At 45.4% G+C, this 21,832-nt stretch overlaps 1 protein-coding gene across 3 annotated transcripts in view; it reads right to left on the bottom strand.

Moving 5' to 3' along the window:
- The window catches only part of GABRG3 (gamma-aminobutyric acid type A receptor subunit gamma3), a 484,848-nt gene that overhangs the window by 177,112 nt on the left and 285,904 nt on the right, over positions 1-21,832 (bottom strand). For all 3 annotated transcript variants that reach the window (XM_032259972.1, XM_032259974.1, XM_032259973.1), the window contains exons 4-5: positions 2,740-2,960; positions 603-685 (exon numbers count right to left, since the gene is read on the bottom strand). In XM_032259972.1, coding sequence (XP_032115863.1) covers positions 603-685; positions 2,740-2,960 — 304 coding nt within the window. The remainder of the gene's footprint in view (positions 1-602; positions 686-2,739; positions 2,961-21,832) is intronic.

Raw genomic sequence — 21,832 nt, 5'->3', positions numbered from 1 at the left:
TGGAGGCACGTGCCTGCAGTCCCAGCTACTCGGGAGGCTGAGGCGGGAGAATCACTTGAACCCCAGAGGCGCGGTTGCAGTGAGCTGAGACTGTGCCACTGCACTCCAGCCTGGGAAACGAGAGCAAAACTCAGTCTCAATAAATAAATAAATAAAAATAAATTTAACAAAGACACCGTTAAATCGAAAACATTTCCTAGGAATTTTGTATACTTCCAAATGGTACGCACAGCTCATGAGCATAAGGGTGTCTGGTAAATCACCTGTTCATCGATTTCTGAACCCTTCCATATTCTGAATGGTCAAGGTGCTCACAGCCTTATCGAGATCACCTATTTTATAACACGGCTCCTAGGTGACAATGTCTAGAGCGAAAATGCCCGAGCGGCCGATACCGAAGCCATGGTCAGTTTCCTCTGTGTGTGCGGGGACACTGTGGTCAACCGCATGGCTGTTTGACAGAAGCCGCACCGGGCTAGGCGCCCTCCCCCGGCACGCACCCCCCCGGGCTAGGCGCCCCCCCCCCCCCCCCCCCCCCCCGGGCCAGGCGCCCCCCCCCCGGCACACCCACCCCTCCCCCCCGGGGCCCGGCTGGTACTCACAGCTGGAGAAGATCAGCGGGCAGGAGTGCTCGTCCATGGGGAAGTTGTGCAGCTGCAGCTGGCACTCGGCGTTGATGGTGAGCCTGCGGAGGAGCCCGGGGTCAGTCCCGGTCAGCACCAGCGCAGGGCAAGGCCCCCGCACCCGTGCGGGGATGGGGAGGGCCGCTCCGCCACCCAGGCCCGCACGCGGGCTCACTCCCGGCCAGGGCACCGCTCACGGGCGGCTGTGCCATGTTGCTTTCACGCTGGGTTATTTTGTGTGGCTTTTAACTATCAGTGGCACAGACAATTCCAGGGAGTAGAAGTCCAGCTGTGTCTAGAAACACACGCCAAGTCAGAGAGGACAAAACCCACGTCGTTTTATAAGTTGTTTTCCATCTGCTGGAACTAAACCCTTCCTCCATTTGGAAACTGGTGTGTTTATCTAAACTGCCATTTTGCCAAATTAATCCACGTGTGGGGGGATTTCCTGTGAGGGCAACTGCCCCCTATGTCACGAGGCAGGCGGTGGCTCTGCCAGCTGGGGCCCCACACCCTCGCAGGGCTGCCGCGGCCCCAAGCTTCGCGTCCACGCGGGGCCCCCGGACTGGCCGGGCCTTCGCCCTGGCTCGCGGGGCTCCTGTGACCTCAGCCTCCGGTGCGCGCGTCACAGCTGACGAGGAGCGGCTTCCACGGACACCAGCCCCCCGCGGACGTCGTCAGCTCGCTGCCCAGCTGTGGCTTTTGTGCTGTCATTGCTCCCTGGCTGGCAAAATGAGGATTTCCCTGAAACGTCAACGCTCTCTCACCATCTGCATATTTTAACGTTCCTCTGTGCCTGTGCGTGTGCCGTGGACACGCGGGGACCCCGACTCCCCTCGGGGGAATTCTCGGTATGCGCACTGCTCTCACCTCTGGGATAGACACGCTAAGCCAGCAGGATCGGGTGAGGAGGGGAAAGGGACAGGTCAAGTCCGTGGGCACAAAGGGCAGGGTGCGGAGCCGGAGGCGCAGAGCAGGTGGAAGAGGGAGCCCTGTGCCCCGGGGCAGTGAGGGCGAGCCCGTGAGGTGCACCCAGGGCCCTGAGCCGTCGGGAAGGGCGGGGCGCAGTGCCCTCTGGGGCAGTGCCAGCGCTCTGAGGACCCTGCTGGGGGGGCCGTCCAGTCCCTGTGCTGTGGGCTGTGTGTTCGGTTACACTCGAGCCCGGGACGGGCAGAGTCTAACCGAACACAGCCCACAGCACTGACACCTGTTTTATAACACGGCTGCCATGTGACAATGTCTAGGCTGAAAACGCCTGGGGTGGGGGATGCACACCGAAGCCATCGTCAGCTTTCTGTGTGTGCAGGGGCACTGTGATCAGTTGCTCGGCTGTTTGGCAAAGCAGCACCAGGCTGGGCATCCCTCGCCCAGCACGCACCCCCCCGGGCCGGGAAGCTCAGTTTCCCTTACTGCTTCTTCGAAGGTTTCTTCGAAGATTCCCCTGCGGCCAGGAGGACCCACTCCAGGGGAGCTGCTGCTTCCCTCAGGGACGTGCTGGGAAGGACCTGCTCTGCCCCTCTTCCTGGTGATCTTAGTTCACTCGGACTACATTTGTTGATGAGTGTGCCAAGACATCAGTATTTTCCTAGGGAGAGGGCCCACGGTGCACACCTATTAGAAATAACTCACATGTGGCAGGAGGGCACACTTCCTCAGGGTGCTGTAGTGCATCACGCGTGAAAAAGAACAGACTTAGAGATGAAAACAGAGCCTCGGCCGGGCGCGGTGGCTCACGCCTGTAATCCCAGCACTTTGGGAGGCCGAGGCGGGTGGATCACGAGGTCAAGAGATCGAGACCGTCCTGGTCAACATGGTGAAACCCCGTCACTACTAAAAACACAGAAAATTAGCTGGGCATGGTGGCGTGTGCCTGTAATCCCAGCTACTCAGGAGGCTGAGGCAGGAGAATTGCCTGAACCCAGGAGGCGGAGGTTGCGGTGAGCCGAGATCGCGCCATTGCACTCCAGCCTGGGTAACATGAGTGAAACTCCGTCTCAAAAAAAAAAAAAAAACAAAAAACAAAAAAACAAAAAACAGGGCCTCGTTTCTGCAATGATTCAAATTAAGGATCCAGATTTAAACCAGGAGTAACCAAAGATCAACCCGGCAATCCTACCTCAAGGTGTAAAGGATTTTCCCGTCGTTCCAGATCCGGAGGAGCTGGTTGGGCGTGGTGATCCAGTGGGCCTCTGCGGTCTTAGAGTTGCGGAAGATGGTGTCCGGGAGCCAGATCAGCCCCACCATGTTGCTGTTCAGAGTCAGAATTTTCATTGTGCTGTTGAATCGAAGGCGACTATCCGTCCAGGTCTGAGCAAAAAATATGTCGATTTGGTATTCCTGAAACAGAGCAGAAGGAGAGACGAGGCAGCTCTATTAGTGACTGTTCTGTACAATTTGTGCCCTTTGTCGAACGTCGTGTGTTCTCTCCACGTTGATGTTCTCACCTCCCCGATTCTTCTGATAGAGGCTGGTTCAATATGGAAAACACTCAGTGAATGATGACCAATATTATTCATCAGCATTGCAGTAACATTACGTGGCATAATGTCAATCTTAAGATGTAAGAAGTATATCAACTGTGGAACAGGGGTAAGAGCCACAGTGGAGTCCATTTCAGCGCGTGCCGCAAACCCCAGGCTCACAAGTCCAAGCCTTGACAGGCGGCAGGCCTGTTGCAGCCTCCGTTCTCTGATCTGTAAGATGAGGAAAATGATAGTGTCCACTTCCTAACGGTGTTGTAAAGATAAAAGGAAGTCATTGAAGGAGCACCCTTAGCGCCAGGCACAGAGCGAGTGACGCACGCACAAAAGCAGGCTGGCGTATTACTAAGCAGACAGAAGGTGCCCAGGCGTCCGGCATGGGGGAATTATGGAACAGGCAATGTGATTCTCGCGCAAGCATTTGCGCAGCTGGGGGAGCAAATGGCAGGAAAGCAGCGGCTGGGAGCAGGTTCTCGGGGCGCTTCCCCAGGAGCCTCTCGAGGCTCAGCGGCCATGGCAAGTCATGAGTGGCATCTCGGCAACCAGACAGCCCCTCCCAAGTCCATGTGCCTGCCTGTGCTGGGGGGAAAGTCGTCACATAGCCTGCTTATCTGGTGTTAAAAAAAAAAAAAAAAACACAGCTTATAAAATGCCATGCTCCGTACTCAAGGAAAAAACACCACTCAAAAGCACAAGAATGCAAGCAGATGTGCTGGCTCCCATCTACAATCCCTCTAACTTGTTTCATAATTAAATCTAAGATGAAATTTGTTCTGCATGCCTCAAAAGAAATGCCAAACCACCTGCAGTAAATCACCTGCTTAAGGCAGCATCCCCTTATCTCCCTGTACCCTGCCGCATTCTTGCTCTGTGTTGTACACCAGGAAACAGTGTGGATCTCTAAAGCTTGGGGCCTTGGCCGCCTCCATGCTCGCCCTGGCCCCCGGTCCCCACCGTATGCACCCTTGTCTTTTCCCATTTCTCTGTCTCCGCCATCCCTTACAACCCCCACGGTCCGTGTCAGGGCTGGTCCCCAACAGCCTGAATGCACCCTTGGGGATGAATGGCCTCAGCCTCATTCCCACCTTCCAAAATGTGGGCATGTGCCCATCACCGACAGACTCTGGACCCACAACCGCACAGTGAAGGTGCGCGTGTGTGTGTGCACCTGTGTGATGCCGTCATAGGACCTAGCATGTGCTGAATGATACGAAAATGGGGTTCAGAGAGCGGTGAAATGAAACCAAAGCAGGCAGCACGGATGCTTAGAGCCCAGGAATGTGGGACTGGAGGCCCGACGCCAGGGTCAGGCACGGGCGGCGGAACCCGTCTGAGGACTGGTAGCTCTCTGGGCAGAGGTTGGAAAAGGAACGGTAATAGCATGCGTTGGCCACTATTCCCTGTGCTCGGTAAGTTATCACAGGAAGGAAATTATCTCCACAAAGAACCCGGTGGTTGGAAAGCTGCTATAGAAGAGGAAAGACAGACAAAGCACACTTGGGGTCGGGCGGGCTGGGAGGATGTAGCCCCTCAAGTGCCTCTCGTCCCCATCTCTACAGCAGAACGCCCTGGGGTGCCGGTAGTGCCAAAGCCTCCTGAAACAGCGTGGCGGCAATAATCACACCCACCGCTGAAGCCTCTCAATGGATTAGGTTGCCACCCAGTAAGGTCCTTAATTCTGCAAATACGGCTCAGGGAAAAAGACTAAGGTGTGGCCCTTCCACTGAAGGCTGCTGTGGCCCAGTGACCTACACTTCAGAGAGAAAGGGCCAGAAAGAAGCCGGGGAGAGGAGAGGTGCCGGCCTGCAGAAGCAAAGACGCACCGCAGCTGCCGGCACTGCACGGAGAAAAGAACTCAGAACGCAGCTGCACATGGGAAGCTGGCCTCACGCACAAAGCTGGTTTAGTGTTAAGGGGGCTCTTCCCGTCAGGAAGAAAGGTGACTCCTTGAGGTGGAGCGGCACCCTTGCCTCCTGTCTTTCATGGGCAAACGGCAGCCTGGAAGAACTTGGATCCCAAAGGAGGTATATTATCCAGTGCCCACTTTACCATGGCAAAAAATGGTTAATGGAAAAAGAATACATTCCCAGACAATGGAGGCAAGAGTCAGGGAGAAAACAGACCTCAGGAGTCCCACCCTCGGAAAAGAATCAGAGCTGAACCTAAGACGAACCCCGCCCATCGGGATCTGCCCACTGGGGCTTCAGGCTGGCCCGTTTCCACCTGAGTCCACACACTGCACGTGTGGAGCCGGAGGGAGGTCAGACCGGTCTTCTCAGCTTACAGGTCAGTGGATCAAAAAAAACCATGCCTGGACTTGATGTCTCTCCCAGGACAGGCGTATCCATGTGTACAACACCCTGATTTTGGCCCGGGACAAGGCTGACCTTTGGGGTTGCTTCCCCTGAAGATGGGAGAGGTGTACTTTTCTCTGATGAGAAAGAGAGAGGCTAATATTCAGTGTCTAGATACAAGTCACGGTAGTCAGTGGTGCCGTCTGCCAAATGCCACAGCTTCCCTGCTTGCAGGCATGTGGCAGAACTGCTCCCCTTTTGGGGCTGGGTGGGATCGCATCACCCATAGGTGAAGTTCAAGCCGCGTGGTATGTGTCACTCTTGGGAGGGCCCTGGAAATGCCCACGTGGGACCTGCTCAGTCATTTAGGCCCTGAGAGACTGTGTGGAGCAGAGTTCTGCTGACTCACGTGAACCACATGCCCCGGGTAAGATGCATCCAGATCACTTTGTAAGAGAAGCCCATCCAGACTGACAGAGCGGTGAGGGAGAGGAAGGCTGCTGGGGTGGACAGGTGTTGGGGATGCAGGAAGGCCACAGAGCAGCCGAGACCTCAGTGAGGTACAGCGTGAGCCGGGCAGACTGGTGACGGAGCAGCAAGTTCAAAAGCATCCTTGCAGAGCAGCCTGTGAGCTAACAGCTGCCTTCCTTCCATCCTGGCAGGATCCAGGCCCAACCATGATCTCTAACTAAAATGTGTAATGGCTATATCTGCACAGAGAACACACTCAAGCCTTCAAAATTCAGTACGTGTGAATGGCCAGGGAGGCATATATGTGCATTTGTAAGTTTCACTTCCTTCTTTCTTTGGATACTGGTTTACTGGATTAAGGAATCAGAAGGATGAAAATGTCCTCCCAAGCACGTCCAGGGCCCGCCAATCGATCAATGACGTCAAACTAACGAGTATTCTCTAGAAAAGCTCCGTTCAAATGTTGGAAAGAATCCAAAATTTTCCAAACCTTTTTGCTTGTCTGTTTAACCTGAGTATAACAGAGAAATTAAAACTCAGAAAACTGGAAGAGTTTTACCAATGTTATTCAATATGTCAAAAATATTTTGAATGACAGGATCCTCCACTAATAATTTCTGAATGGGCTGTTTTATTCTATACACACAGTAAGACAAAGAGTGACTGGCCCACAGCACCTCTCACCCTCTTTACCCTTTCTCCCCTCATCTCCTCTTTCCATTCCTATGAATAAACTGTTGGTGGGAGTGTAAATTAGTTCAACCATTGTGGAAGACAGTGTGGTGATTCCTCAAGGATCTAGAAATAGAAATACCATCTGACCCAATAACCCCATTACTGGCTATATACCCAAAGGATTATAAATCGTTCTATTATAAAGACACATGCACACATATGTTCGTAGCGGCACTGTTTACAATAGCAAAGACTTGAAACCAACCCAAATGCCCATCAGTGATAGACTGGATAAAGAAAATGTGACACATATATACCATGGAATACTATGCAGCCCTAAAAAAGGATGAGTTTCTGTCCTTTGCAGGGACATGGATGAAACTGGAAACCATCATTCTCAGCAAACTGACACAAGAACAGAAAATCAAACACTACATGTTCTCACTCATAAGTGGGTGTTGAACAATGAGAACACATGGACACAGGGAGGGGAACATCACACACCGGGGTCTGTTGGGGGATGGAGGGCTAGGGGAGGGTTAGCTTGGGGTGGGGGGATTGGGAGAAATACCTAATGCAGATGACAGGGGGATGGATGCAGCAAACCACCACGGCATGTGTATACCTATGTAACAATCCTGCATGATCTGCACACGCACCCCAGAACTTCAAGTATAATTTTTTAAAATGTGCAGTTTGTGCCCCTTCCCCATGAAGCAATTTACGATGCAGTTTGAGATCAGGAGAGCACAGGGCTGGACGGAAGGTGTGTTCTCTCATCCCTCCCAGGAGGCAGAGGCGCGTTGTGTGCCAGGCACCTGGGTTCCTGACACAGAGACAGCGACCACTCTTCCTTCCGGGGGTAAACAGGCTGAAGACATTGAGTAAGCTTCATCCAGTCACTCAGCTCCTAAGTACCAATTATTCTAAACACTGCAGTCCAAATCCGCTTCCCTGGATGCGACCGAGAAGGCCCGCAGCAGCTGAGTCTGGGTGTTAGATTTGGGACGCGTGGAAGGACCCCTGTGCAGAAACGCCCTCCACATTTACCCTGTTCGTAAACCGTGTGACATCATTTACCTTCCTTGGCCTCAGTTCCCTCATGCATACAATGCAAGCGTTGGATTGCATTAAGTGTAAGGACCCTTCTGACTCAAATAAAATTTTACATTTCCATATCCCTGCCTAGAGTTAGCCTTTCCTGCTTGAAACTAATTTTCCATTTTTCTTCTCATGTCTCTATCTTATTTCTACAAGAAGAACACGATGGGGTGACTTCTTCCTGTGTCCCATCTTCTTTTACTGGAAAGACTTTCATAGGTCTGAATTCTGCATGAAGAGTTCGAGAACCATCCATGAGGTGGAGACTTGCAGAACAAGGCAGGAATCCCCACCCCGACCCAGCAACGACCATGCTCTTTCCCTGCAGCAGAGGGGCGCATCCTACAGTGTCCAGGGTCCACGCCCTTCTTCGTTCTGAAATCTTGCCATGAATGCCGCTTGAAGACGGCGGAAGGCTATGCAGCGTGGATGTTTTATTGTGTCTACGTTTGACTAAATGTTGAAGAAACACTTCCCACCCACAGAGAAATATTTTTACTGCTCTCATAAACTTTCTTTGTAATGGCATTAATCATCCTTCCTTTTTGCAAAGAAAAAAACATTCCAACAATGTCTATCTGAAAATATTGTGTATAATTCACTAATACTACGAAATTAATGTGTCTGAAATACTAACAGATAGAACTCGTGGGGACCCTCCACTGAAAACCATCATGCTGGTGAACAGCCCATGTTCATGACTTGTTTTAGTTACTGCAGAGCTTAATAAATTCTAAATAAGCCATGAGCTGCTGTGACATGTGGAACACTTTGACACGACAGAAGGGAAATAATGCTTCTTCACAATACCCATCTGTAGGTTCTGGCAAATGTGGACATTATTTCCACACACCTCCTGCTTCCTTTATTAAAGAGGAAGGCCAAGTGAAAAAAACGAGATGGCTGCAGGTTGGGAACTCCGAGATTCTGGTTTCAGGAGACGCTGGGGACAGAGCCTTGCTCCCCTCCAGGCCTCAGCTCCTTGGCTTGGGTTAAACGGATCAGGAACAGAAGCCACTGGCTGGTTTCTTTATAAAATGGTAGTAACAGGCCCTTGCCAATTAAAGGCTGTTCTGACTTCTTATCTAACAATGTCTAATGCGACGATTAGAGGAAAACCATTCTTATTTATTCCTTCTCAGGTATGGAAGCATAACTCAAGTATCTATTTTTTGTTTCTTGCGCGTGTTATTTATTGGGATTTGTCCTGGGAAATATGGCTTTGACGGTGGGCCTCCCTGACTCCCTGGGGCCCGTCTCACCTTCACAGGTACCAGGGTCTCCCCGAGGTCCGACCACCTGGGTGCACATTCTCAATGCCTGTAAACATCACAAGCAACGTAAGACCCCGTGAACACACAGCTGCGACCTTCGCAGGACCTGGGAGAAAGCTTCTGCTAGTGAGGGGCCCTCAGGCTTCACCCTCACAGGCTCTGTGGTGAAATCGTCTCTAGGTAGGAGGCCCTGGGGACTGCGTGATGCCAGCAGGTCTGGGCCGGGAATCGCCTCCGATGGTGGAAGCAGGTGCCCCTCGTGCGTCGCTGTGGACACCCTGCCCTTTCTCAGCGTCCTTCCCTGCGTAGCTACCCCCTGCTCTCCTCCACCCACTGACTGCTTTCAGATTTGCAGCCTATTCTACTGCTGCTACTCAAAGACGTGCCATGGCTGGCCAGAGCCTGTAGAATTACGGTTAAAATTATTTGCCTATAAACAAATGTGATACTCAAGGCTCCGTGTGTGGCGCTTGCTCAGACCAACCCGTGACTGTAGCGCAACGGCCCTCCCCGGTCCCTGTCCTGTCTGTGCTTTGCCCGTGCCTGGACGACCTCTCACCCAGCCCCGTCCAGTCCTCTCTGTCCTCCTGGGTCCCATCTTCCCGCGGCATTGGCACATTTGCCGACAGCCTGGTATTCCTCATTACTTTTTCCCCTTATGTAAACACTCTATGACTTCCACTGCTGTGTCACAATCATCTGCGTGTTCCACGTAGGGAGTGCCCTGCCACAGTGCTGATCAGCAGTGACCTGTGTTGCTAATAACTTACACTTACTGCAAATTACTAGGAGTCAGTCCCCATTCCAAATAACTGACATATCCCACTCTACCCAATGTTCACGACAATACAAATATCCCTGTTCTACAGGTAGGAACTAAGAAGAGTCAGCCATCCACCCACCAAGAGAGCAGTGGCCAAGGCCCACGGGAGCCCAGGTGGGTTTCAGACATTTGTTCTTTTCCCCCCTGCTTTACTGAGTATAACTGACAAACAAAAATTCTCTATGTTCAAGAAGTGATGATTTGACATCCGCGTACGTTGTGAAACTGTTACCACAATGAAGCTCATTCGCACACCCATCACCCCACAGTTGCCTTTTGTTTCTTGGTGGTGAGAATAGTCATGATCTCTCTTGGCCAGTTACGAGCACACAACATTGTTAGCGGATTTCAATTATACAGCACACTATCAGCCACAGGCTCCCTGCTGTACGTGAGGTCTGCAGACCCTCACTGCAAGTCTGGACCCCTGACCCCCAGCTCATTTCTTCTGTTCCCAGGTCCTGGCAACCGCGCTTCTGAGCTCCATCCACATGATTTCTAACGACTGCACTCAGCAAGTGACAGGCTCACCCTGGACCCTCAGACCCCCAGAGAGGAGGAGCGAGGCGGGAGGCGGAGCTCTGCTCTTTAGTATTAGCCCTCATTCCTGGAACTGCCCGTCAAGGACCCACAGCAAGAAACAGTGTGAGGAGGACATATTGCAAACATCTGAACTCCCTCCAGGGGTGGGGAACACAGCAGTAAATGCACTGAAACTGAAACGAAGCCTGACTTGAAGATCTGTGGCGCTGTCTGGGCACCATCGGCGCCAGGGATGGGCTGGAATTTCTGACCATATCGGAAGCAGATGTTTTAGCTGCTGGGATCCAGCTCTCTTCTTAGGGATTCACAGCATCACACGTATCCCAAGGTGGCTGCCAGGAGCCAGCACTGACAGCCTCCCCTGCCTTCCTGGCAGGGTGCAAGTCCCACTGGAGGGGACCCTGAGCATTAATGATGAGTATTACCGATGAGGTTAAAGAAGTAAATCTCCTTTTTGGGACATAGTTGTACACAAGGTAACAGTGGAAGGAGAAAAAAATGGTGTAGCTTTACGTGTCTGAAGAAAATGATTCCAATTCCACACTGGGTTATATTTTAATATTAAACAGACAGGCTCCCAGGAGCTCTTGCCTTGAGTTCGCTTCCAGAATGCTCACAAGTATGCCCTGCCACCAAAAAGGGAATCGTGAGAGTATTAGAATATAGCTGATGTATCCTAAACTCTGTCAGGGAAGCTGTACCAGCTGCTCTACAGGAGCACGCTTTTTCCTGGATGCTATTTAGGGTGTTTTTAGCCTTGAAGAATGGACATGGGTTTTTTTATCCTATCAACAATGGTAAAAACCCGGGATTCCACCCTTGACGGCATTTCCCGTTTTTCATGCAGCGAGCGCTCACTGAGTTGGGGATGTGTTCACGCGGCATATTTACGGTGTGTGAGCTAAGCATGTGCAGGAGCCCTTTCATCCCTTCTTGCTCACAGTGTCTAAACCAGGAAAATGATGCCCTATCTGGGATCTCTTGAAAAAACCTGCCAACCACTTTTTTTATTATTTTAGCTCAAAAAGGTTTGATTTTTCAATGAGAAAATGATTTAAGTCGTTCCAAATGCCCCACCAGTGTGAAGCTGGTCACTGTCAGTGACCATCCCAAGTTGCCAGATCACGTTTACCTTCAGACCAAAATATTCTTCTTGAAAAACATTTAGACTGAACATTCTTAGCCTTGCCTTGTGACACCTGGCAGTTCTCCCAAGATGAGGATGGGCCTCCTACTGAGGCCTCTCAAACACAAAGCCCGTCTGAAGGAAGTCTGGCTGTATCTGGCTGACGAAGACACTGAGATCAAGAGAAACAGGGGCCATCCCAGGAAATGGCAGTGGCGGGTTCCCGGCTTGCATACCAGCCGGCCACAACTCCTCTGGTGAAAACAAACAGGATTAGTTGGAGCTGGTCCTCAGAGGTGACGCGGTTGATGTTTCTTCCAAGCAGTTCCTGCCGTGGAATTGGGGGGCAGTGTCAACCTGCTGCAAGTCCCGTAAAAGATGACACTCTCGGGAGGCCACTGTGGAGAGGGTAGAGGGGTCCGAGCTGCCACGCCGGGCTAAGAGGACAGCAGCATAGAAAGAGTGCGAGCTATCACGGACCGTGAGGAAGAGGGGCGGAAATACACGAGGGGAGACCCGGAACGTTATTATAAAAATGGAGGAAGGGCACCAGAATTCAGAACCTCTGACCTAGAAAGACAAATCAATGAACCAAAGCAGGTCAAACGATAAATTCAGGGATTAGGGTTAGCAAGAGTGAGAAGGTATTCCTGTCTAGACAATAGAAACTATTTCATAACATCACAAGACACTGCTGAGACTTTGTTAATCTTCCTCTCACTAAAATTTTCAGATTCTCTGCAAATATTTAAGAAGGGCATTTAATTTGGAAACTGGAGTTTAGAAAAAGAGTAAATGAAAATCCACTACTTTCTCACATAAATTAATAGAGATTAAAAGCACCATTTTATGAAACCACGCTCTTAGCTTCACAGCCATAGCCTTGATAGAAATTGAATGCCACCTGGAAACACCAAACACCTAAAATGAACCAAATTCTTCATCATTCAGGGGAATTTCTCCCATAAAATAAGTGTTCATAAGTCAAAAACATAGAGTATATTATTGGATTACAATCTTAAACACTTTAAATCATGAGAAGTCCATGTTTGTTGTGCAGTATATTATTTCATAGGTATTATTTCTTTAATCTGACCAATGACCTTGTGAGGTGGTCTTCGTGACTTCCCAATTTTCCACCCAAAGATGGTATCAAGAGAGATGCATTTTCTTTTCAAATTGAAGACAGTTTAACCATTTTTGCACTTTTTATGTTTGCTGAAAATAGCATTTAATTATAAAGCAGAATAAGAAAGTGAAATTTACAAGTAGAATAGAAGGAAAATAGCATTCAAAGTTGTCAAGATGTATCAGACAAATGCCTACAAAAAGAACTTAGGTTATGTTTAATAATGTGGGATGCTGCATCTATGAAGATCAAAAGATGGATATTTTCAAAAATATGAAGTAGACTGAGCTACAAAAGGAGAAATGAACATCAAAAAACAGAAGTAAATGAATATACACTGGTGTAAGTTACATACAGACTTCACAGGAAATCACATAAATCTAAGAACATTTTAATTATTTGCAAAGTGTGAACAGTTGTATAATGAATGCATCTTATAAAAATGGTATTACCAAAATTATTTTAAAGTGCAAGATTTCATAGGATAAAATAATTACTGTGAATAAAAATAATGTTGCTTGTATCTGTCACCATAAGAGGAAGAATATCCTTGAAGAAAATTCTTAGTGTTCAGGGTCCAATTACCCAAGACTGTAACATTCATGATAACAGAAATATGTCTATATGATACCTTTGCTAAAGTGTCTCCAAACACATCACTGTATTTTGCACCAGGACCTTCTACAGGAAAGATCATACATTTCAAAAACTGCAATGAGTCTCCCAGATCTGTAGTTCTGAATTTAGTATGTATATTTTGTCGTACTCAAAAGAGTTCTGGCTTCTCTGATTGCTAAAGGCATTACATTATCTAACCTAGGATTTATTTAGACACTGTAAAGTCAGCACTCAGCACAGTTTTGAAGTAGTCCCCTAAAAGAAATGTCTCAATGGCATGCTAATCTGTTATCAGGTATAGATGTTGCATATAACTTCACTTGTAGTTTGCTTTTCTCCATTTTTTAAAAAATAAAAGACATTATTGATTTTAATAAAGTCCAGTTTCTCACTCCTTCACTTTATAGGTAGTGGTTTTGAAAAATTTTATTTTACTGTGGTACGTACACTTAACATGAGGTCTACCATTTTAACAAATTTCAAGTGTGTGATACACTTTTTAAGTGTTGTTAAATACAATGACAATGTTGTACAATAGATTTCTATTGCACTTATTGATCTTTTAAAATGGAAACTTTATGCTCATTGATTAGAAATTTTTCATTTCTCCCTCTCTGCAGCCCCTGCCAACAACCATTATACTCTCGGATTCTAGGAGTTTATTTTAAATGCCTCATATCAGTGGAATCATGCTGCAACTGTTTTTCTGTGACGGCTATTCCATTTAGATGATCTTAAGGTTCACTGTGTTGTCACATACTGCAGAATTTTCTTCTTTAAAGGCTAAATAATTCCATTGAATGTATATACCATGTTTTCTGTAGCCATCTATAAACGGACATTAGGCTGTTTTCATACCTTGGCTATTCATGCTGGTGCAAAAAACACTGGAGTGCTAAGATATCTTTGAAAGATCCTGATTTCAGTGCTTCTGGATAAACACCTGAAGGTGGAATTTCAGGATCATATGGTAGTTCTACTTCTGATTTTTTGAGCAATCTCCATGCTGTTTTCAGTAGCGGCTGCATCATTCTGCATTCCACCAACAGTGTGCAAGGGTTCCAAGTTCTCCACATCCTCGCCAGCCCTTGCTGACTTCTGAATTTTTGGCAATAGCCATTTTAACAGCTGTGAAGTGATATCTCCTTGCGGTCTTGATTTGCATTTCCCTGATGATTAGTGATGTTGAATATCTTGTCATATACCTGCTGGCAATGTGTATGTCTTCTTGGGAGAAATGTACAGTCACGTGTTTAGCCCATTTTTAAATCAGTTTAATAATATTGTAGGTATTGAACCGCAGGACTTCACTGTACATTGCCTTTTCACTCTGTTGATCATTTCTTTTGTTGTGCAAAAGCTTTTTAGTTTGATGTAATCCCACTTACGTATTTCTGATTTTCATTATCTGAGCTCCTTTTTACTTCCTTTTTTTAAGTCTAGCCAAATGTTAGTCAATTTTATCATTTTAAAACACTCTTAGTTTTGTGGATTTTTCTATTGTTTTTCTATTCTTTATCCTCTAATCTTTATTTCCTTCCTTCTACTATTTCTGGGCCTAGTTCTTTCTTCTTCTAGCTCCTTGAGATGTCAAGTTGGGTTGTTTACTTTAGATATGTCTTCCTTTTTAATGCAGGTGTTTCTTTGTTTATCACTATAAACTTCCCTCACAGTATTGCTTCTCTATAGCCTGTAAGTTTGGTATGTTACACTTTTGCTTTCATTGGTCTGAAGATATTTTCTAACTTACTTTTTTGATTTCTTGTTTGACCTACTGGTTGTTCAAAATTGCTCATTTTAATATATTTATGATTTTACATTTTCCTTCTACTGATATCATTTTATTTCATTGAGGTTAGAAAATATATTTGGTATGATTTCGTCCTTCTTCATTTGCTGAGACTTGCTTTGTAATCTAACATCTAACATGTGATCCATCCTGGGAACATTTTATGTGCACCTGAGAAGAAGGTAGATTCTGCTGCCATTGGGTGGAACGTTCTGGAATTTGCGTTAGTCCATTTGGTTTATAATGTTCAAGTCTAATATTCCTTTGTTGATTTTCTGTCTGGTTGGTCTATCCCGTATTCAAAGTGGGGTGCTGAAGTCTCCTACTATTATGTACTGCTATCTCTGTCTTCCTTCAGTTCTGTCGGTTTGCTTCGTGTATTTCTGTGCTCTGATACTGGGTGTGCATGTTACATGTTTCTGACAAGTTGATGCTTTTATCTTTACGTTAGGGCCATCTTTGTCTCTTGCAGCCATTTTTAAATTCGTCTATGTTGTTTGATAGGAAGGTAGCCGCCCCGCTCTCTTTGGGTTACCATTTGCATGAGGTATTTTTTTCATCCTTCATTCTCAGCCTATGTATGTCTTTAAATATAGTCTATTACATCAGTTTATATTGTGCATCCATTAACACAGTTTTAGTTATATATTTTTTTTTACCTTTTAAACTAGAATTAAAAGTGATTTACTCATCACTATTACAATAATACGGTAGTCTGTATTTGTCTATATATTTACCTGTGCTAATGAGACTTTTTACATTCTTATGGTATAATACTGCTGTTCAGTGTCCTGTGGTTTTCTATTGAAGGTATTAACGTTTCCTGGAAGGCAGGTCTGTAGTGATGAGCTTTCTCAGCTTCTGAACATCTTTCTCTCTCCTTCATTTTTGAAGGACAGCCTTGGCAGGCATAGTATTATTGGTTTCAAGTTCTTTTAGTACTTTGAATACATCATCTGAGTTCCTTTCGGACAGGAAAGTTTCTGCTGAAAACTCCACTCACAGTTTTATGTGGGTGTCCTTATGTGTGACAGCTTACTTTTCTCTTGCTACTTTCCAAATTCTTTGTTTTTTTTTTTTTACTTTTGGCAATTTGATTATAATGTATCTCAGTAAGCATTTTTGGGATTCATTTTATTTAGCATCTTTTGGGTTTCCCGGATCTAGACCATTTCCATCTCCCAGACTTAGGAAAAAAATAGCTATTATTTGTTTGAATATGCTTTCTGGTCTTTCTCTTTCTCTCTCCTTCCAGGATTCCCATGATGCATGATCTGCTTGATAACGTCTTTTAAGTCCTTGAAGCTTTCTTTATTCTTTTTTATTCTTTTCTAATTTTGTTCCTATGACTGAATAATCTTCAGTGACCTGTCTTCATGTCCACTGATTCAATCTTCTGCTCGACCTAGTCTGCTGTTAAACCCCTCAAGTGAATTTTTCAGCTCAGTTATTATCCTTCAGCTCCACAATGTCTATTTGGTACTTTACATTTTATGTGTGGTGAAATTCTCACTTATTCAATAATTGTTCTCCTTACCTTGGTGAGTATCTTTATAATAGTTACCCTAATTTTTTTTCAGGCAAATCATACACCTCTACTTCATTAAAGTCGATTTTTGGAAATTTGTTTATTTTGTTCCATTGTAGGGGAAATATTGCCCTATTTCTTTATTTTCCTTGATTGTTAGTGTTGTCTGCTTATTAGATGAAACAGCTGCCTCTCCCAATATTCGGACTAGCCTCATACAGAAGACCCTTATAATCAGCCCAGCCAGAGATTTTGGGAGCCTCTCCAAAGTTTGTGTTATTCCAACCTGTTTTCTGGGTTTATGGAGCCCCTAGGCATCCAGAATATACTGTGTCCCATCAGTGCCCTGAGAACAAGAAAGATGTAAGTCAGTTCTTCAGGCAGCCCAGGTGAATCACTGGATTCCCTGTCTAACCATTTTTTTCCCATCTCAGGGAGAACCTGAGATTTGTGGTGTGTGTGTGTGTGTGTGTGTGTGTGTGTGTGTTTTGTTTTGTTTTTTGGATATTTGGTGTGCACTGAGCTGGAGGGAGGGCTGTGGCAACTAGCTGCACATGAGATGAAACTGTCATCTCGGTTCTCACTGACTTGCAGGTAGCTAGATTTTGCAGGTGCATCAGCACTCTGAGACAGTCTAGACAGAAGCCAGTCCTCTAGGTATATCCCAGCCAAGTGGGCTTCTGGGTGCACAGTTCATCACTACCCCTCCCCAAGGAAGATCTGGGGGCTGGGGGTCTCCTCACAATCATAAGGCACAGTGCCAAGGACAGGGATTATGGCAAGAGGGTGACTCAAAGTTCCCTACTGAATTTGGTGTGGATGGTTTTGTGCTCACCTTGGGTGCTGGGGCCTCTCAGCTAGCTCCTGGATTCTCGATTTCACAGAAAATTTGCCCATGCTTTATTGCTGAATGGTGAGTTTCCATGGGGGAAGGAGGGTCCAGGGCTTCCTATTCTGTCATCTTGCTCAGGAAAGACTCATGTGAATAGTGCTTTTAGAATTCTATTTAATTCTATCTCTGAAGTGAGGAAAATAGCCCTGCTTATTTGTGTTCAGAAGTTTGACTCTTTTGCCTTTTATATTGAAATCTATAATCTACTACAGTTGGGTGTTGTGTGAGAAGTAAGGGACAAGTTTTCTTTTCTTCCCATATGGGCATCCAATTACTCTAACACTACTCACTCGTAGGACTGCCTGCCGTGCCTGTCAGCAACCGAATGTGTGTACATGATTGCCTCGGTTCCAGGCTCTGTAATCAGCTGCGCTGACTTTTACCGTACACTTGTTTGAATACCACTACCCTTCTCACTGTAGTTCGCTAATAAACACTGATATCCAGTGAAGCAAGTTCTTCGAACTTCTTTTTTTTCAGAAGTGCATTAGCAATTTCTGGTCATGTACATATTATATACATTTGAGAATCAGGATGTAAATTTTCACAAAAAATAAAAACCACTGAAATGTTGATAGGGAGTTGCATTGACTCCACCAATCAATTTGTGGATAATTGTTGTTTCCAATATAGAGTCTTCTGAACCATGGATATGGATATGCTGACCTTTATTTAGGTCTGTTTTAATTTCTCTCATTTATGGTGTATAGCTAACTGTGTAGAATGACATGCATCTTTTATTAGGTTTTTCTTAGACAGTTAATGTTTTTGATGCTAATGAAAATAATGTCTTTTAAGTTTTATTTTTATATCATACATTAACTTTTTCCATTGATGTATGATGCATGACATTCTATCCATTTTAGACACGTATATATTTGTGTAACTATCAACATAACCAGGACACACAATAGTTGTATCACCTCCAACTCCAAAACGTCCTTCTGCTATTGTCCTTACCCCTTCCCTGCCCATCACTGCTGCCAACCACAGAGCCATTCTCCACCCTTGTAATTTTCTGTGTGTGTGTGTGTGTGTGTGTGTGTGTGTGTGTGTGTGTATTCTTTTTGCTGGGAGGGAATGGAATATAAATGGAAGACAACAGTATTAACCTTTTGTGTGTGGCTTCACTCCCTAGCATAACGTCTCCAAGATTTGTCCAAGTTGTTATGTATATTAAAAGTTCATTACTTTTTATAAATATTATGCCGTTGTTTAGATGTGTCACAGTTTGTTTATACATCCATCACCTTAAGGACATTTGGGTGGTATCCAGTTTTTAGCAATTATTAGTAAAGCTGCCATAAATATTAATGTACAGGTTTTTAACGTGGAAGTAAATTTTCATCTCTCTAGCATGACTATCCAGAAATGGACCACTGGGTTATATTTTAGGACAGATTAGCATTTATAAGAAACTGCTAAACTGTTTCCCCCAGTGATTGTACAATTTTGTATTTCAAACTGCAATTTACAAAATTTCAAGTTATTCCACCTCTATTTCTTTCCTTGCTCTTGTCAGCAACTTTTATTGAAGTTAAAGTAGGTGGTTAGCACTGTCATATCATGGTTTTAATTTGCATTTCCCTAATAGCTAAGTAAGTTAAACATCTTTTAATGTGCCTATTTGCCATTCTTATATCCTCTTTGGTAAAGTGTTTGTTCATGCCTTTTACCAAGTTTTTTGTTTAAGGTATTTAAGTCAAATTTCATTTTTTATATGTAGATGTCTAGTTCTTTTTCAAAACCATTTTGCACAGGCTAGTTCCTCTGCCTTTTTAAATGCATTGCAGAATATCTTACGTATATCTACAAAAATTCTGGTAAGATTTGAATTACCACACACACACACACACACACACACACACTCTCTCCATATTTAATTTATGGAGAATTTACATGTGTACATGTTAGTATGTCAGGTCTTCTATTCCTTGAAGACAGTATGACTCTATTTCTTCACTTTTTTATATCTTTTATTGGAGTGTTTAGTTTTCTATAAGCTCACGCTATATACATTCTCTTACATTTATACCTAAATATTTCAATTTTGGAGTTATTTTAAATGATGTTTTAAAATTTTCTGTTTCCCAGTCTTCATTTCTACTATACAGAAATACACTTGATTAGAATAGCAAAATAACTTAATGAAGAAAAACTGTCTTTTCAACTAATGAGGCAGAGACACTGGAATGATGTTGGACTGATGCTTTACACCATATTTAAAAAAAACTCAAAATCTATTAAAAACTTAAAAGTTAGAAATAGTACTATAAAACTCTTACAGTTATGGCACCAAAAGTAAAGCCACCAAAAAAAAAAAAGAAAGAAATTAAGCTTTATGAAAATTTCAATTTTTGGTACATCAAAGGACACTATAATAAGTGAAAAATCAACCCACAGGATGGGAAAAATATTTGCAAATCATACACCTGGTCAGGTTCTAGTGTCCATCACATCAGAACATGTAAAGAACTCTTGCAGTCTGTGGTAGACAGAATAATGGTCCCTAAAGATGTCTGTGTCCTAATCCCTGGAATCTGAATACATCACATCACATGGCAAATGGGACTTTGGATATGATGAAGTTCAGGACCATGAGACGGGAAGATGATCTTGAATTATCTGGGTGGGCCCAGTGTAATCACTGAGGTCCATAAAACAGAAAAAGCAGTAAGATCACAGGCAGAGAAAGAGATTTGACAATGAAAGCAGAGGTCAACGTTATGCAGTTCTGGATGAGGAGGAGTGGGCAGCTTTACGAGGCAGAACATGTCTGGAATGAATGCTCTCTTTGAGCCTCCAGAAACTCTTCAACCACCATTCTAGAAGCATTCTGCTCCTTTGACAACCTGACTTTTTTGAACTTAAGACCTTCAAAACTGTAAGATAATAGATTTTTTTTTAAGAAAGAAATACTCTTGATTAATGAGTGCTGACCTTGTATCTTGTGATTTACTAACTTCGTTGTAGGAGACCTCTGGTAGACTTCTTGTGATTTTTATGTAGTGTGTCCCATCCTTCACAAATAGCAGCTCCGTGTATTCTTCTCCAATGTCAACACTTTTTATTTTCTTCTTGTCTTCCCCACTGACCAGAACTTCCACAAAGTTGTTTAAAAGGAATGTTGAGTTTGCCACTAAGCTTAAGAGAAAGCATTCAATGCTGCACAATTAAGTATACTCTTAGTTTTAAGATTTTCCTAGATGCCAATTTTTAGGTTGAGGGTGTTTCTTTCTGCCCTAGTTTGCTGTGATATTTTATCATGAATAGAGGCTGTATTTTGCCAAATATTTTTTCTACTTAACTTCTATGACCATGCAGCTTCTACAGACCACAGTCAGAAGTGAGAGATGTCACTGAAAAGAATGATGTAACTGCTTTTTAAGTCATTTAAAAGAAGAGGAAGAGGAAGAGGAAGGAGGAGGGGGGAGGAAGGGGGAGGAGGGGGGAGGAAGAGGGGGCAGGAGGGGGGAGGATGGGGGAGGAGGGGGGAGGAGGGGGAGGAGGGGGAGAAGGAGGCAGTGGTGGCAGAAGAAGAAGAAGAGGAGGGGGGGAGGAAGTAATATGCACAGCGGGGTTATTCTGACCATTCTGATCATCACATTTACAGACGTGATTCTCAGAATGACCCGAGGGCTTGTTAAGGCACCAGCTGCTATGTCTCACCTCCAGAGTGCTAGATTATGAGAGTCCCAGTTGCAGCCTGGGAATCTGCTTTCTAACAAGCTTCCTGGTAATGCCAGTGCTGCTAAGTCCAAAGACAACCCCTTAAGAACCACTGCCCTGGAACAAATGGGCAATAAATGACATTGGGGAACAATTGTTTAAGATGGGGAAAAGGGGCCAGGTGTGGTGGCTCACACCTGTAATCCTAGCACTTTGTAAGGCTGAGGCAGGAGGATCCCTTAAGCCCAGAAGCTTGAGACCAGCCTAGGAAACATGGCTAAATGCCATCTCACCCAAAAATACAAAAATTAGCTGGGTGTGGTGGTGCACACCTGTGGTTCCAGCTACTTGGGAGGCTGAGATGGGAGGATTGCTTGAGCCCAGGAGGCAGAGGCTGCAGTGAGCCATGATGGACCCACTGCACTCCAGCTTGGGTGACAGAGTAAGACTTGTCTAAACAAATAATAAATAAAGAAAAGGTACTTGGATACAGATGACAGGGCTCTGGGCTGCAGCCTGGACTTGCTGCAATCTGGACATGTGGTATCATTCTCTCCTGTTGGGGGAAGCAGCAAAGGACAAAGGACTTGCAGGGTGCCCACATAAATTGATTATGAGTAGCATATCAGCAAACTGCGGGAGGCCTCTGCGGAGACAAACTTCTCCCCATGCCTCACGTTCTGGTGCAGGGTGACCTCGGCTCTGTTACCGTAAACATTGCTCTCAAGGACATAAAACCCCTTCGTAGCACTAAGATGTAACCAGACTTGTAGGCTCCTCATAAGGCCCACATTCCA

The sequence above is a fragment of the Sapajus apella genome, unplaced genomic scaffold (genome assembly GCF_009761245.1).
Source record: "Sapajus apella isolate SASKATOON/1434 unplaced genomic scaffold, GSC_monkey_1.0 scaffold113, whole genome shotgun sequence".
NCBI lineage: Eukaryota > Metazoa > Chordata > Mammalia > Primates > Cebidae > Sapajus > Sapajus apella.
The sequence above is the reverse complement of the archived record's forward strand: the minus strand, read 5'-3'. Positions and strand labels throughout refer to the sequence as shown.